Source organism: Thamnophis sirtalis, unplaced genomic scaffold (assembly GCF_051295495.1).
Source record: "Thamnophis sirtalis isolate CommonGarterSnake01/CBP01778 unplaced genomic scaffold, rThaSir2_p1.2 scaffold_5, whole genome shotgun sequence".
Taxonomy (NCBI): domain Eukaryota; kingdom Metazoa; phylum Chordata; class Lepidosauria; order Squamata; family Natricidae; genus Thamnophis; species Thamnophis sirtalis.
In genome coordinates, this window is record NW_028261385.1 from 65,582,511 (window position 1) to 65,598,614 (window position 16,104).

A 16,104-nucleotide genomic window follows, 5' to 3' on the forward strand; every position below is an offset into this window, starting at 1 on the left:
TCTACTGTCATACTGTCTTAATTTTAGAGGACTTAACTGAATTTTCCTAGCACTTCACTGAATTTCTATTTAAGATTGTTATTCCTGATACTCTGCGACAATAGAAAACAATTTGCATCTTTCTTCTTTTTGTGTTCACCTTCATATTCTTAGAAAATGGCATAATATCTCTGTTCCATTGTCTTTTCTCAATACTAAACATACCCAGTTAGTTGCCTTAATCAGTACTTGTAGGATTTGATTTCTAATCCTTTGTTCAGTCTTTTGAAAAGTGGTCAGTTTAGCTGTACTCCTTTTTTCTGCAATATAAATGGACAAACATTACTGTTTATTTAGTTAGTTCAGAAGTCAAAAATTTTAACTTTCTAACTAAACTGAATTGTGAGTTTTCCCCAGGACATATTGTATCCACAGATGCTAATCCCAACATTTCCCAAATGTTCTGTCATGTAGATCCTTTCAGCAAGAATTGACAGAATACAATTGTCCTATCTCTCAAGGTCTTTTCATATATCATTGTATCTGGCAGTTTGGGGTGAAGTGTCACCAGTATATGGATGATACTCAGATGTACATTGCCACTATAGGCTGGGCCAAGGATATACTGTGGAAAGCTTGAACAAATAATGTGGAGTCTGCCTGGAAGATGCAAAATAGACAAATGCTTTCAAGACCAAATTGCTTTTTAGGAACTTTAGCTCAATTAAGAAGAGGCGGAAATCCCTCTGAAGGAGTTGGTTCATGATCTGAAGTCCTTAATTCACAGCTGCTGCTTATGCTGTGGTAGAATAGCTAAAGTGTAATCTTTCTTCAATTTTGAAAAGTGCATTACTGTTATAGGAGAACTTCATAGAAGTATCTGTTGTTTTCATCACTACTTGGTTGGATTACACTATTGTATATAAGTTGAGCTTTGGGCCAAAATCCAGAAGCTGAATTGTTAATGGAACGATCCTGCTATATTAGAATAATGCTGTTACTGAGGTAATATTGCAAGGGGATACCGGTAGATTTTTAGGTCCAATTCAACATGCTGGTGAGGATGTGCAAAACTATTTACAGTGGGACACTGGATTACGTCAGGCACTGCCTTGCCAAGACTGAATTTAACTATCAATAAAAATATCACAGAAAAGAAAGGCCTCCTCAGAATCCTCACTTAGTATGAGGTGAACAGAACACAGAGCAATATACGTAGGTTTTCACTAATGTGGCCCTGTAGCTTAATACAATAGCAGAGTTGGAAGGGACCTTGGACTAGAGGTCTTCTAGTCCAACCCCCTGCCTAGGCAGGAAACTGTTAAGTCCTTGAGGCTACGATGCCATTGACTATCATTGCCGGCCCCTGATTGATTGAGACGCGAGCAGCCAGCTGGTGGGAGAATGCAGCCATTCTATTGGTTCAGCATCTGACAGCTCTAGTATAAAAAGGGCTGTCAGCTGTCAAATGTTGCTGTTTGCCGGTTCAAGGTTTGCCTTACATTTTGCCATGTTATACTGTTAATAAAGGTTGTATTAGCTTCAACCTGCCTTGCCTCAGTTCCTGTCTGCCTCGTTCTCCCTACAGAACAGAAACCCTGTACCATTTCAGACAAATGGCTATCCAACATCTTCTTAAAGACTTCCAGTGTTGGGGCATTCACAACTTCTGGAGGCAAGCTGTTCCACTGATTAATTGTTCTAACTGTCAAACTCAAGGCCTATGTGCCAAATCCGTCCCACAGGGTGCTTAGATTTGGCCCATGGTGCATGGCGCCACCCTGAAAACAGTGAAGGACCAACCTGCAGTGCCTCTGCCAGAGAAAATGGAGCTTAGAAGGGCCATGGCAGAGAGTTGCAGGAGGCTGTTGCAGCCAAAAATGGAGCTCGGGAGCCCGTTTTTGCTGACAGAGTGCTTGGGCCACCACAGGTGCCCATGACATGAGTGATATTGAGCTGGCCACTATCCCCATGCCCTGCGAAAATCAAACACAACCCTGATGAGGCCCTCAATGAAATCGAGTTTGACACCCCTTCTCTAGATGGATAAGCAATTTATCTTATAAAACTATTAAAACAACACTATTCCATCATGCTTTTTGGATGACCATCTAGTGGCTTTCTGTTAATTCTACACATTTTGCTTTGTTTTTATCCAATATTTGTAGGCTATTGCATCTATCCCTATCGCTGGATTGAGACAGGGTACAAAAATGTGAAATTAATTAATAAGTACATTCTAGAAAGTCTTTCTCCCCTCCCTCCCAAGTCTTCCTTTCTTGTTCAGTGTTGAGTGACATTTAAAATATGTATAAGTTAGCTGAAATTAGTTCTGAGTATATCTGAGGATTCTCTTCATATTCAGTAGTATCTTTATTGAACCTGGTCTCTGCTGCATGGTGTCATTGCATGTGTTACACATTCACATTTGTATAAGGAAGAGTTTTTTCTTTCTCTTTCCTTTGTATTAAATACTGTTTTGTAAATTAATAAATTAATACCATAGTTGTAGCTGAATTGAAGAGTACGACAACATTTTTTTTAAAATAGTTAAAATCTTGAATCTATTCTGGCAAATTACTCAGGCTCAAATTACAGAAAAGATTGTCAGAGCATTTAGGCTTTCAATATGGCAGCTGGGCTTTCTTTGACAGATGAAAGGCCATTCTGCTACTATAATATATATAATTCGATTATGGTGCACTTTATTTTTTGGTTGGGGATAGTTTTGCAAAAATGATATATTATCCTTTTTGACTGTTCACATTTATACTTGCAGCTTGTTGATGGACTGCTACTGTTGCATGATATTTAACTGACCCAGTGCAATTTTTTTTCAAGAGTTGCTAATGTTTCTCGTTTTATGATCTTTAGCACTTACTTTAAAAGAGTATAATATATGGTAAGAAAGGAGGAAAGATCCTCAGATCTTTCCAGCCAGAAGACTCTGGTGGAAGAAATCACAAAGATCAGAACTGGGGGTTCAGGAAAGAAAGAAGTTATGATTGACAACATTGACAATTCAGACAAACAACAGAGCAATTTAGGCTTTCAAGCAGCAGTCCCATCACAAGTAATTTCAGCAAATAGACTTTGAAACACATTCATCTAATAATTCAGAGACCTTGGGAAGAAATGGAGATAGGAACAAAATGAGGTAACATTTTTTTTTTGGTGGGTTTAAAGGATTGTTTAGAGCAGGAGTATCAAACTGGTAGCCTACGGGCTGGATGCATCATATGCAGGCCACGCCCACTCCAGCTCTGCAAATGGGCAAAAGAAAACATTGTGAAATGTCATATGACGGCAACATGATGCAGTGAGTTTGACACTCGTGGCTTAGAGCAAATACAAATGCATATAGTTTAGGAATGTCACATTATATTAGTAATAGTAGCTAGGAACATTTAACGTAGATAGGTATATATTAAAGATTGCATGCTACAGTAGTCCTAAGTCCTTTTCCTTTATGATCCTAGCTTCTGCTGCTGTTAACATTTGGATGCAAAATATCTACATAATGAGCTGGCATTTTCCTGCTATTCCACATAAAATACAGAGGAAAAAACTTTGTAATTAAAAAAAACTATAACCCCCCCTCCCCCCCTAAAAGAGGGCCTACAAACCTGGACCCATCTACTATTATGACTTTAAAATATCATTGTTTCATTTCCTTACTATAAAATGGAATGTGAAAAAATAAATAAAAAAGTGCAATTTGTGGCAGATTAAAAAATTATTCAGACTATTTGTCTCTTTTTCCCACTTGGGGAAAAAAACCTTATAAAAATAATGCTTATAATAATTTTGTCTTATATTTGGTCATCCTACCCACTAGCGTTTCATGGCGGTCACAGTCCTTTGTCACTGTTACATAGCATTGATAATGTTTAAAAATTAATGATGCAAAATTATATACACATCAGTGTAATATCACCTTACTCTATATTTTTCATTTTAAAATTTGAAATTAATGTATCCATCTATATCTACAACTGTACATACATAGTCAATGAACATGTGCTTTTCCAGGATGTGAAGTCTTCTGGCAGGCTGTTCACACATGTGCATAGAGTTTCTGGTACACAGAAAACAGAATAACAAAGTTGGAAGGGACCTAGGAGGTCTTCTATTCCAACCTCCTGCTTAGGCAGGAAACCCTACACCACTTCAGACAAAGCTCCGGGAGATGAAACGCTGGAAAAGACGCCTAGAGAGTGCTTGGAGGGCCAGCCGGTCCGAATCTGATCGAACACTAGGCAACACTTTTCCGCTCTTATTCGTTCGTAGATAACTGCCCAGCCGCCCTGTTTAGGGTGACCCACTCCTTACTTAACCAAGGAGCTGGGAAAGACCCCTTGCAGGGTAGGGCTGAAGAATTTGTTCAGTATCTGCAAAATAAAATCGCTCAGATCCGGACAGGCTTGGACTCTGACTGGGTAGATTCGGGTGAGTCGACAGGGATGAATCTTGTGGAGACCATCTGGGGTGAGTTTGATCCTGTGACCTCCGAGGGCATGGACAGGATTATGGGGAGACTCAGTGCTGCCACTTGTGTGCTGGACCCATGTCCCTCTTAGTTAGTCTCGGCTTCCTGAGAGGTGACACGAGGCTGACTCAAGGCGATTACCAATGCTTCGTTGAGAGAGGGGTTCTTTCCCACCACCTTGAAGGAGGAGGTGGTGAGGCCCCTCCTTAAGAAGCCTTCCCTGGGCCTAGCTTCTTTAGCCAACTATCGTCCGGTCTCCAACCTTCGCTTTGTAGCGAAGGTTGTTGAGAATGCGGTAGCACATCAGCTTCCCCAGTCCCTGGATGAAGCTGTCTACCTGGATCCGTTTCAGTCAGGTTTCAGGCCCAGATACAGCATGGAGACGGCATTGGTTGCATTGGTCGATGATCTCTGGCAGGCCCGGGACAGGGGGTGCTCCTCTGTCCTGGTCCTATTAGACGTCTCAGCAGCTTTCGATACCATCGACCATGGTATCCTACTGCGACGACTTGGGGGGTTGGGAGCGGGGGCACTGTTTTACGGTGCTTCTCCTACCTGTCGGATCGGTCACAGTTTGTGTTGACTGGAGGGCAGGGACCGACCCCGAGGCGCATCACCTGTGGGGTGCCCCAGGGGTCGGTTCTCTCACCCCTTCTGTTCAACATATATATGAAACCACTGGGTGAGATCATCCATGGTTTTGGGGTACGGTATCATCAATATGCTGATGATACCCAACTTTTCATCTCTATCCCAAACCACCCAAACGATGCCCTCGATGTGATGTCCCAATGCCTGGAGGCTGTGCTGATCTGGATGGGGAGGAACAGGCTCAAGCTCAATCCCTCCAAGACGGAGTGGCTGTGGTTTTCATCATCCCAATTTGTGTATCTTGTTCCACCTTTGATGATAGGGGGAGAAATTTTAGCTCCCTCAGAGAGGGCCCGCAATCTGGGCGTCCTCCTGGATACGCACCTTAGTTTAGAAGAACACTGCCAGCCATGACCAGGGGGGGCTTTTACCAGGTTCGCCTGGTACGTCAGTTGCGCCCTTTCTGAATCGGGATGCTCTGTGCACAGTCACTCATGCCCTCGTCCTTTCTCGCCTGGACTATTGTAACTCTCTCTACATGGGGCTGCCCTTGGTCCAGAATGCGGCTGCGCGGGTTATCATGGGGGTACCTAGGTGCTCCCATGTTACATCCCTTTTAGGCGGCCTGCACTGGTTGCCGGTTGTCTTCCGGGTACGATTCAAGGTACTAATTATGACTTTTAAAGCGCTCCTGGCTTAGGCCCAGAGTACCTGCGAGACCACCTACTGCCACCGGTAGCCTCCCATCATCCAGTGCGATCCCACAGAGTTGGCCTCCTCAGGGTGCCATCGGCCAGACAGTGTCGGCTAGTGACCCCCAGGGGGAGAGCCTTCTCTGTGGGAGCGCCTTCTCTCTGGAATGAGCTGCCCCCAGAGCTTCGTATAATCCCCGACCTCCGATCCTTCCGACGCACCCTAAAAAATTGGCTTTTCCAACAAGCCAGCCTGGCCTGAACAAAACAAAACAAATTATTGGTCAGCATTAATTTTAATTTGATTTTTTTTTAAAAAAATGTTATTGTCAATTCTTATTGGGTTTGTTTGGGATATTCTATTTAATTTTTTAAAATGTTTGTATTATGTGTTTCTTTTAATGTTGTATGCCGCCCTGAGTGCTTGGGAGAAGGGCGGCATATAAATCTAATAAACCTAAACCTAAACCTAAATGGTTATCCAATATCTTCTTAAAACTTCCAGTGTTGGAGCATTCACAACTTCTGGAGGCAAGCTGTTCCACTGATTAATTATTGTAACTGTCAGGAAATTTCTCCTTAGTTTTAGGCTGCTTCTCTCCTTGATTAGTTTCCACCTATTGCTTCTTGTCCTGCCTTCAGGTGCTTTGGAGAATAGCTTGACTCCCTTTTCTTTGTGGCAACCCTGAGATATTGGAACACTGCTATCATGTCTCCCCTAGTCCTTTTCATTTAACTAGACATACCCAGTTCCTGTAATAGTTTTACAATAACTCCTTGAATAGAAACTGGAATTTGGAATAACCAGATTCATTTATCTTTCCTGTCTGTTCAAAAAATGCTCATAATTATTGCTAACCTGGAGCCATTGTAGTTCCATTAGTGATCCTTGACTTTACTTTTGCGCTTTCATTTCTTACTCTTTTTATTTTAGAAAAAAAATTCAAATGGCCACCTATTTTGTTGTTATAATTCCTTAGACAAATTGTGCAAATATAACAAGTTATTGCAATACGTGAAACGCTAAAACTTAGAAGTCTTGAATACAATTGGATAAATAAAATGTTTAGAATATCTTTCTTGTAATTTTCCATCTATTCAATATTAGTTTGTTCATCTCTCATTTTAATTGGCTTAAAATTCATTTCTTGTGAGGCTTACACTATGTATCAAAGTGTAGAAAAGTAAAAATGTTGTAATTCAGTGAAAGAATCCAAGGTAATCTTGAATAAAACCCAAGTTCTATTCCTGGTGTATAGAACCACAGTATAGATCACTGCCTAAATCCTTGGAGAGCAATTAACGCAAATAATACAAGGCAGGTTTCTATGTACCTTGATACTTATTGGCTTTTGTTTGGTTTAGAACTATCCAGCATTCAAGTGGATCTTAAATAGTTTAAAAAAAAAAAAACCCGAGGAAGCATCAATAAAGAAGCAAGTTTTGAATAATGTTTATTAGACCAAAAATAGTGTCTGAATTTTGATCATACGACCAAGAAGATGCTACAACAGTCATAAATGTGAAAAATGATCATAAATCCCTTTTTTCAGTGCCGTTGTAACTTCGAATGGTCACTAAACAAACTGTTCTAAGTCAAGGACTTCCTGTATTTGCTGATGATGACATCACTTGTCCCTTTTTGTCCCCCTGTTGAGATCCATGCATAAGGCAACATCCCCCCCCCCCCATGCAAAGAAATCTAGGCCTGGGCATATAAATAGAATCTGGGTACTATGTCACATTATGATAAAAAAAGAGTAGCATGGTAATTATACAACAAAATGTTGATGAATAATGATGCAATAATGTTTATCTATCACAAAGCTGATTAACTATTTCTCAACTAACCACAAAAGTTAGTACAGATTGTCCTCATTTAATGACTGCTGTGTTTAGCAACTGTTTGCAGTTGCAACAGTGATAAAAAGGTAACTTCATGTCCAGCCCTCGCCTTCACAGAACTATAAAGCAGAGTAAAGCTGAAGTAAGATCACAGTTCTACTTAGTGACCGCTTATTTTAACAACCAGGTTGCCAGTCTCAACTATGGTTGCTAAATGAGGACTACTTCTAGTGTACAACTAGAATGAATGTGGTGAAGATTTTAGTAACACTTATAAAGGTTGATCTTTATGGAAGTGAGATTATTTTTCAGTAAACATGCATAGTGCTGCATTATCAATGTTGCAAAATACTGGTTGTATTATCATTGGTACAGTGTTATATATTTCCCATTGAATAAACAATCTGTAAATTGTTATAAAATGGCAGTAATCATGTTAATAAATAATATAAATAATATTTTATAAGATACACTTTTCTACTTTCAAAATGATACTGATCAACAGATACGGTGAATCAATTGCTATTCTGTAATTGATAAAGTATGTAAAATTAATAGTTTTAATAACAGCTGCAATGAATATTAAATTATTTAGAATGTTACCTGAATTCTCTTTAGTGGCAAAGTCAGTGTCTTTCCTTGCTGCAGAAATCTTTTTCTGTTGCATTCCTGTTTAGGTTTAGGATGCAGGGTTCTGGGTTGATAATTACATTGTCCAACTCTGGTTTTTGTATTAAATCTAGACAGACAGAATAATTAGGAGTATTTTTGTATAAACTAATCAAATAAAAATTACAATGTGATATAAATCTCTGCATTAACAAGCTTTAGCCTCCTTATACTTTGAACTTTGTGCCATATTTTGAGCTTTGTTATTTATCATTTGCTTTTTTTCTTCTTAATTTAATGCACTGCATCTCACAAGTTGCATCTCACAATAAGTCATGTTTTATATAGCTGTGCTCATGCTTTCTTTATATAATATTTCAGCTCATCCACCATATACCATGTGCTTTAGAGTGAAATTCTACCCTCATGAACCCCTGAAGATTAAGGAAGAGCTCACCAGGTATTTTGTCCTGTCCATGCATTTAGTGCTTTAATAAACTTCTGTGCTTTTGCTTGCTTTTAATTTTATACATATTTTCTAGGATTTAAAGAACAGTTTATGAGATATTTCAAATTAATCGTATATCTGTGACATATAGACATGTTAGATATTAGAGCTACATATATATATATGTGTGTGTGTGTGTGTGTGTGTGTATATATATATATATATGATAATTTCATTATCAATGCCTATATTAGGCACATTCTAGTTTCAAAGGCAGTCTGTAATTTTTTGAGTTATTCAGTTTGCTCTATCAGATAAGATATAAACAAAGCTGTTATAGTCTTTATTTTTAGATGGAATATGCATGTTACTTGATAATTGGTGAAAAAAACTAAATGGAAGGACATTTGATTGCTGCTGTATTAACAAGGAGTAATAGAACAGTAAAAGTGCTGACATTAAGGATTACATATGTAGAACTGTGCAACATATTAGAAATAGGGGCTTTGCAAAGTTTATGGGTGTGAAAGAAGTAGTCTTCCTTAAAGTATTAAAGCAGCTACATCCTTTGGAGGGTTTGTGCAACTGGTTCAAAGGGTGTTCCTAGCTTTCTGTTCAAATGTGTTCATGCACAACCATTTCATCTTGCTGGTAGTCTTGGAAGAAGTGTTATCTCATAAAGGAGAATATTTGTAGCTCAGGGTTGATATGAGCTCTTGGTGCTCTCTGAGCTTGATTGCTTGCTTGTTTTCTTGCAGACGTTTCATTACCCAAACTGGTAACACTAGCACTGATGATGATGTTACCTAGTTTAGGTAATCAAAGGTCTGCAAGAAAACAAGTGAGCTTGAAATGTTATCTGTTTATATAACTACATAAATAGACAACTGGGAACAGTGTTAGCACTTTGAGAAGGGACATTTTGCCCAGGCTGACAATTCCACTGAAAAGGCTATGTTTCTGGGGGCGAAAGCTCATTGCGGGAAATATGGTTTCAAAATGCCTTGAATTAATGCTTAAAATTCTAACAAGAGCAGTAGAGGTTCTAGCATCTCATTCCATACACCTGCATGATGAGATAGCTTGCTATTTTAGATGAATGATCTCATGAACTATTCACACATTAAAATAGCCCTCAACTTTCCTAATTTTGTACAGTAGCAATATTAGAACTACGTGAACAAATAATTAAACCAGCAAAGTATCAGCTCTGAACAGAAGCAGATGGGGAAAATGGCATTTAGATAAGGAGGGATTAACAATGGGTTCTAAAGAAATGCATTGCACTAAGAAATACTGATCTGTTTTAAAGAAATGAAATATAAACAGTTTTCATGGTGAAATAGAAAATAAAAATAATATGTTAGGAAACAAGGTAATCATACCTACTATCCCATCCCCATGGAACCTATATTACATAGGTTCCATATATAATTCTACGATAAATTATTTCAGACTGGTTTGGAAGTAGGACAATATAAGTTCCCAAAGAAGATATACAGTAAATCATCTCATCATTAATCGTTCTATATGCCAAGAAAATGTTAATTAATTAATTACTGTTTCTGACATTTGAAAAGCAATTTGAACTACATTTTATTTGCTACATGAAACATGACATTTTCAATTCTAATCAAATTAAATTTACAGGTTTTAGATGGTGTCCTACAAACATCATATCTGCCAAATTTCAGGGAGATGGACAGAATATTTGTATTTAAAAGGCAACTTCTCTGTTTAGGAAGGTACAACTTTTCACAAGACTTAGAAAATTTTGAAAAGACTGATCTTTTTAAATAGTGCTTTTTAGACCATTTTAAACCAGAAAATGTAGGCTGGTCTTACCTGAACTGCATGTCTCGAAGGTGGTGTGGGAGTAGTCACCAATGGGTATTAACACAGCCCATTTGCCCTGAGACTGAGGTAGAATTTGAGGCCACTCCCTCTCCTCCTCCTCCTGACTCCCCAGATTAATTGATGGTCCAGTCGAAGCAGAACCTGGGAAGGAAGGGGACAGGAAAACACACCAACTCCCTCCCCGGTCCCTGACTGACCAGTAACTAACCAGCTCAGGCCCCTCCTGAGGAGGGGCGCACTGAACGGGTGGGAAGTGACTCACATCACTTTCAAGACATGCAGTTCAGGTAAGACCAACTTACAGTCTCCAAAGTGGGGCATGGGAGGAGTCACCAATGGGACATACCAAAGCTAGATGTCCATGGGAAGGATCATTGGGCCTGAGACCCCTGAGTGTCCAGCACTCCCTGAAGGACCCTCCTACCAAAGGATGCCTCCACGGAGGCATAGGCATCCAAGCGGTAGTGTTTAATGAAGGGCGATGGCGAAGACTAGGCGGCCACTCTACAAATATCCTTGATGGATGCCTGGGTGGCCCAGGCCACAGATGTGTCCGTGCTACTGGTGGAGTGTGCGGTGATGCCTTCTGCCACCCGGAGCCCAAGCGCCTCGTAGGCCTTGGAGATGGCTAGCCTAATCCACCTACTGATGGTGGTGAAGTCCAGTAGAACTATCACCTGAGCCCTATGGAAGGGGGAGTTGATTTTCGGCAGGAAGGTGGGATCCAACCTGAGCACAACTCTGTTGTCGTGAAAGGTACAGAGATCTGCCCTAGTGGACAGAGCATTGAGCTTGGACACTCTCCTCGCCAAGGTAATTCCTACGAGGTACCTTGAGTGTCAAAAACTGTAAGCTCACCACCCTCAGAGATTTGAAGAGTGCCTCTGTCAGTGCCTGGAGGACCATGGGGAGGTCCCAGGTGGGGAAACGGTGGACCACTGGAGGCCGGAGATTCACTGCCCCTCTGAGGAACCTCTTTAAGACTGGGTGCTGAGATAGCGATTGGGAACCCACCGCTCCAAGGACCGAAGCTAAGGCTAAGGTCTGCCTTCTGAGGGTATTGTGGGACAGCCCTTTCTCCAAACCATCCTGGAGACAGTCTAGCACCTGAGGGACAGAGGCTGATGTCGGTTCTACCTGCGCAGACTGGCACCAGGTCACAAAGGAGGTCCAGGTTGCATCATAGATGCGGGTGGTGGATCTTCTTCTGGCCACCTCAATGGTTCTGATGACCCTGGCAGAGAATTGGGCCTCCCTTAGTTGCTCCCGCTGAAGCGCCAAATGGTTAGATGGAGCCATCCTGGATCTGGGTGCTCCAGGCTGCTCTGGTGCAGGGCCACCTCCTCCTGTGGAATCCTCCAATGTGGAAGAGTCGACATCTCCACTAGATCTGCGAACCAGGGGCGCTGGGGCCAATAGGGGGCCACCAGGATGATCTCTGCCCTCTTTAGCAATAGCTTCCTCAAAACCCCAGGAAAGGGGGGAAGGCGTAGAGAAGTCCCGACGGCTATCTGCAGTGCAGGGCATCGATGTCCACCGCTCCTCGAGTCAGGAACCACGAGATGAACCTCGGAAGCTGGGCGCTCGACAAGGAGGTGAAGAGATCTACTGTTGGCCGACTGAATCTCTGGCAAATCCGTTTGAAGGTGCTGGGATGAAGCTGCCACTCTCCGTGGTCTACTGTCTCCCTGCTGAGCCAGTCCGCCTGCTGAATTTCCACATCGGAGATATGTTCTGCCCAAATCGACAGGAGGTTCCGTTCCGCCCTTAGAAAAGTATTGTAAACATGAAAATATGAAGAGAAATTATTTCCTTATTGTTGCCAAGAAAAGTATGTAGACATACCCATTTGGTCACCAGACTCAAAAGCGTCTTTATCTTATATTCAGCTGAAAGCTTCCTTAAGTAGGACATCCTTATCTGCTCTTAAAAATAGCAGATACAGATTTGACTTACAGTCTACTGCTGCATGTGTTATAGAGATGTGTCCAGAATTTCTCCCCTCTACCACACATGGAAATATCATCCAGTTTCTCTGTTGTGGAGGCAAGTCCAGGGCCTTATCCCGATGCATGAGATGAACTTGCCAAGAAGCCTGGAAAGAAGAGCTATGGGAACAGAGCGAGACTTGCATATCTCTTGAATTAACTTCACAATACTGTCCTTGTGTTCCTGGGACAGGAACACCTCACACTCCACCGAGTCAATGATGGTCCCCAAATGTTGGAGCCTGGTGGTGGGAACCAAGTGGCTTTTCTCGAGATTAATCAAGAACTCCAGGGACTGTAAGGTGGAGATAGTGAGACCCAGATCCCTGTCGGCCCGGTCAGCCGAAGGGGCTAGCACAAGGATGTCATCAAGGTAGCAATGTAACCGGACCAGACAGGCTCGGAGGTGAGCTGTTGCTATGGCTAGAACCTTGGTAAAGATTATGGGGACAGAGATCAACCCAAAGGGAGGGCCTGTATTGATAATGGGTGCCCCCATATGTGAACCCAAGGAACCTCCGGTGATCTGGGGCAATCATGATGTGAAGATAGGCTTCCGTGAGATCACTCGAGGCTAGGAAGTCCCCCTGCCTGATCCTCTCCAGGATAGAAGCCATCTTAAACTTATGGTAGACAACCCTGGAGTTTAACAACTTGAGATCCAAGATGGCCCTCCACTCCCCTGAGGTCTTGGGAATGACAAACAGGTTTGAATAGAATCCTGACCCCTTCTCCCACTCCGGGACCAGCTCTACTGCCTCGATATCTAGTAGGTGCCGGATGGCCTTGCGCATGAGGGAGCGCTAAACCGGGTTCTTGGAGGAGGGGAAGATCCGGAATCTATTCGGGGGATGGGAGCGGAACTCCAGCCATAACCCTGATCTGACGGTCTGAAGCACCCATGCATCCGTGGTGATATGATCCCAGAGATCCGCAAACAGGGAGAGGCGGTTGCCGATTGGGTGATCTGAGCTTGAATCACTTCTGTCTGCGGAAGGGACAGAAAAGGGACGCTTGCTGGACTGGTGGAACCTGAACATATCTCTGGAGAATTGTCTATCCCCCTGCCTGGGGTATCTGGGGCAGAATACCTCGGCTGTTGGAAGTCTTGCTTGGGGTTATGATAGGAGGGCCTCCTGGGGTAAGGTGCCAGTGATCTGAGCGCTTGGACGTAGAAGGGAAGACCTCGTGCTTGTTCCTACCCTCAATGAAGATGTGGTCCAGGGAAGGGCCAAATAATTTGTCTTCTGTGTACTCTGCCCCAACCAGACGCCATTTCACCTGGAACTCAGCCTGCCAGTTGCGCAGCCACAGTAAGCATCTGGAAGCCACCGAGGATGTCAGCACTCTGGAGGAATACTTAACCGCATCCAGCATGGCATCTGCTGAAAACTGGGTGGCTGCCATCAACTTCGTAATGTCCTGCAGCAGTCTCACGTTCGACACTGGTGTCCTGTCCCGGAGTTGTTCCAGCCATAGCAGGGTAGAAGGATGCTGCAGCTGCTGCCCTGATTGCCCACGTCATGGCCTGGAAGGTCTTGCACATGACAAACTCTGCTCTCTTATCCTCCGCCTTCAGACAGTTGGATCCCCCATCACCACCGCAGAGGATGATTCCAGGCCCGCCACTGGAGCATCCTGTAGGGCTTGGGCGAAGGTAGAGTTAAGGTTGTAAAACCTATGATCATTGCTCCCTGGAGTGGGGAATGTACCAGGCTTAGTCCACTGAGACTTAAGCACTTCCAGGAAGAAATCTGGGGTAGGAATCTCCTCCTTTTCCACCTGAGGTCTGTGAAAAAGCCCCTTCTTAGTCCCCCCCACTGGTGCTGGGAGTGGCAGCTGCCTGGTTAGGATCTGTGGAGTCCAGATCTGCCATAGCTTTGGCCTTGCGTAGCAAGGAGCTGAATAAGGTGGGAGGGAAAGCCCAGTTATAGTGGGGGCCTCAAGGACCTGAGCGTCCTTGTCTTCAGAAAATCCAATATCCTTCTGCTCCTCTTCATCCAAGGTGGACCCTTCGCTAGCCGTGGAGGGGGAGGCTGATCTGCGCTCTCTGGAAGCCGCAGAACTGGGTTGGTCTGGATGACCTTGAGGGCTCCCCCAAGAGGATTTGTGCCTAGACCCCTGAAATTGGTGCTGCATACGTTTATTCATTTGCATTTAGAATTGATAGGGAAAAGTAAAATCTTTCTGGTTTCAGTTATTATTTGGGTGGATTTAGTGTTTGTGGCAATAATTCTTTATTGACCATTTTTATTTTATTTTGTTTCTAAAATGTGCTAGGTCAAGATGTAAGTTGGCAAAACCAATCTAAAACTGTTAATTGCACAACTGATGACAAATAAGCCACATAAATTTACTACAGGGCGGGGCATAACCTTTTCCTAGGGGGTCACAGCAACACTTGTAATAACAACACAAATAATTCATACACCATTCGAAAGCCCATCAAAAACTGAGTTTATTGACACGATTTAATAGTCAGTATGACCACCATTAGCCCTTCAAACAGCATTCAAACGAGGTGGATAAGAACACAACAAATCTTCAAACAGTTCCGTTCGATTTTCCAGATTTTTCAACACAGTTTCCAAATTCATTCTCAAAGTTTCAACCGAATATCGACACCTCATTTTAAAGCCCATAAAAAACTGAATTGAATGAGCTATTAAATGTTAAATTTGTTTCGGTTGAAACTTTGAGAATGAATTTGGAAACTGTGTTGAAAAATCTGGAAAATCGAACGGAACTGTTTGAAGATTTGTTGTGTTCTTATCCACCTCGTTTGAATGCTGTTTGAAGGGCTAATGGTGGTCATACTGACTATTAAATCGTGTCAATAAACTCAGTTTTTGATGGGCTTTCGAATGGTGTATGAATTATTTGTGTTGTTATTACAAGTGTTGCTGTGACCCCCTAGGAAAAGGTTATGCCCCACCCTGTAGTATGTGTATTTTATTTTCACACAAAGCTAGAATAATTCAGAGAATTTGGTGTTTATATACTGTATTTGTATTTAGGTTTAAGCATATATATGAAAAATTACTTTCTTCTACCATAGTAATCTTAAAGGATTTGCTGGAAAACTAATTTTAGAGTGAAGAGGCTGAGAAATATCCTCCAAATCACACTTTTGTGCTATCTTATGCATAATATACCATAGTTAGGTAGGTTTGTTATTTCTTATAATAGTATTTTGATTTTAGTATTTCTGCTCTGAATTATTTTGTGATCCTATTATACTTATTATTTATTAGATAGATAGAAAGACAGACAGACATGCATACATATAAAATACTGCTATATTAGATATTTTGATTGAATCAGGACTTGGACTGTAATAAAATTAATTGATTGATTGAGACTGAAGAAAAAAATGTATATTTAATGGGTTGAAGTAATTATTAATCTAACTCAAGTATTTTTTTAAATGAAAATGAAAATTTGGTCTGCATTTTTAAAAATAGTATTTTTAAAGGGTTTCAGAGTGTGCACAAAACACAGGAAATCCTGAAAAATTGAGCACATATATTCATCAAAGAGTTAAGTTTGGTGAATCCTTGTGATCTGGATAATCATTCACTTTTTTGTGAGAAAATCCAAGTATGG

At 41.8% G+C, this 16,104-nt stretch overlaps 1 protein-coding gene across 3 annotated transcripts in view; it reads left to right on the top strand.

Annotated features, from left to right (window-relative positions):
• The window catches only part of FRMD3 (FERM domain containing 3), an 86,525-nt gene that overhangs the window by 37,191 nt on the left and 33,230 nt on the right, over positions 1–16,104 (top strand). For 2 of the 3 annotated variants that reach the window (XM_087715947.1, XM_087715948.1), the window contains exon 4: positions 8,587–8,665. The exons of the other annotated variant lie outside the window; for it this stretch is intronic. In XM_087715947.1, coding sequence (XP_087572073.1) covers positions 8,587–8,665 — 79 coding nt within the window. The remainder of the gene's footprint in view (positions 1–8,586; positions 8,666–16,104) is intronic. 3 annotated transcript variants of the gene reach the window in all.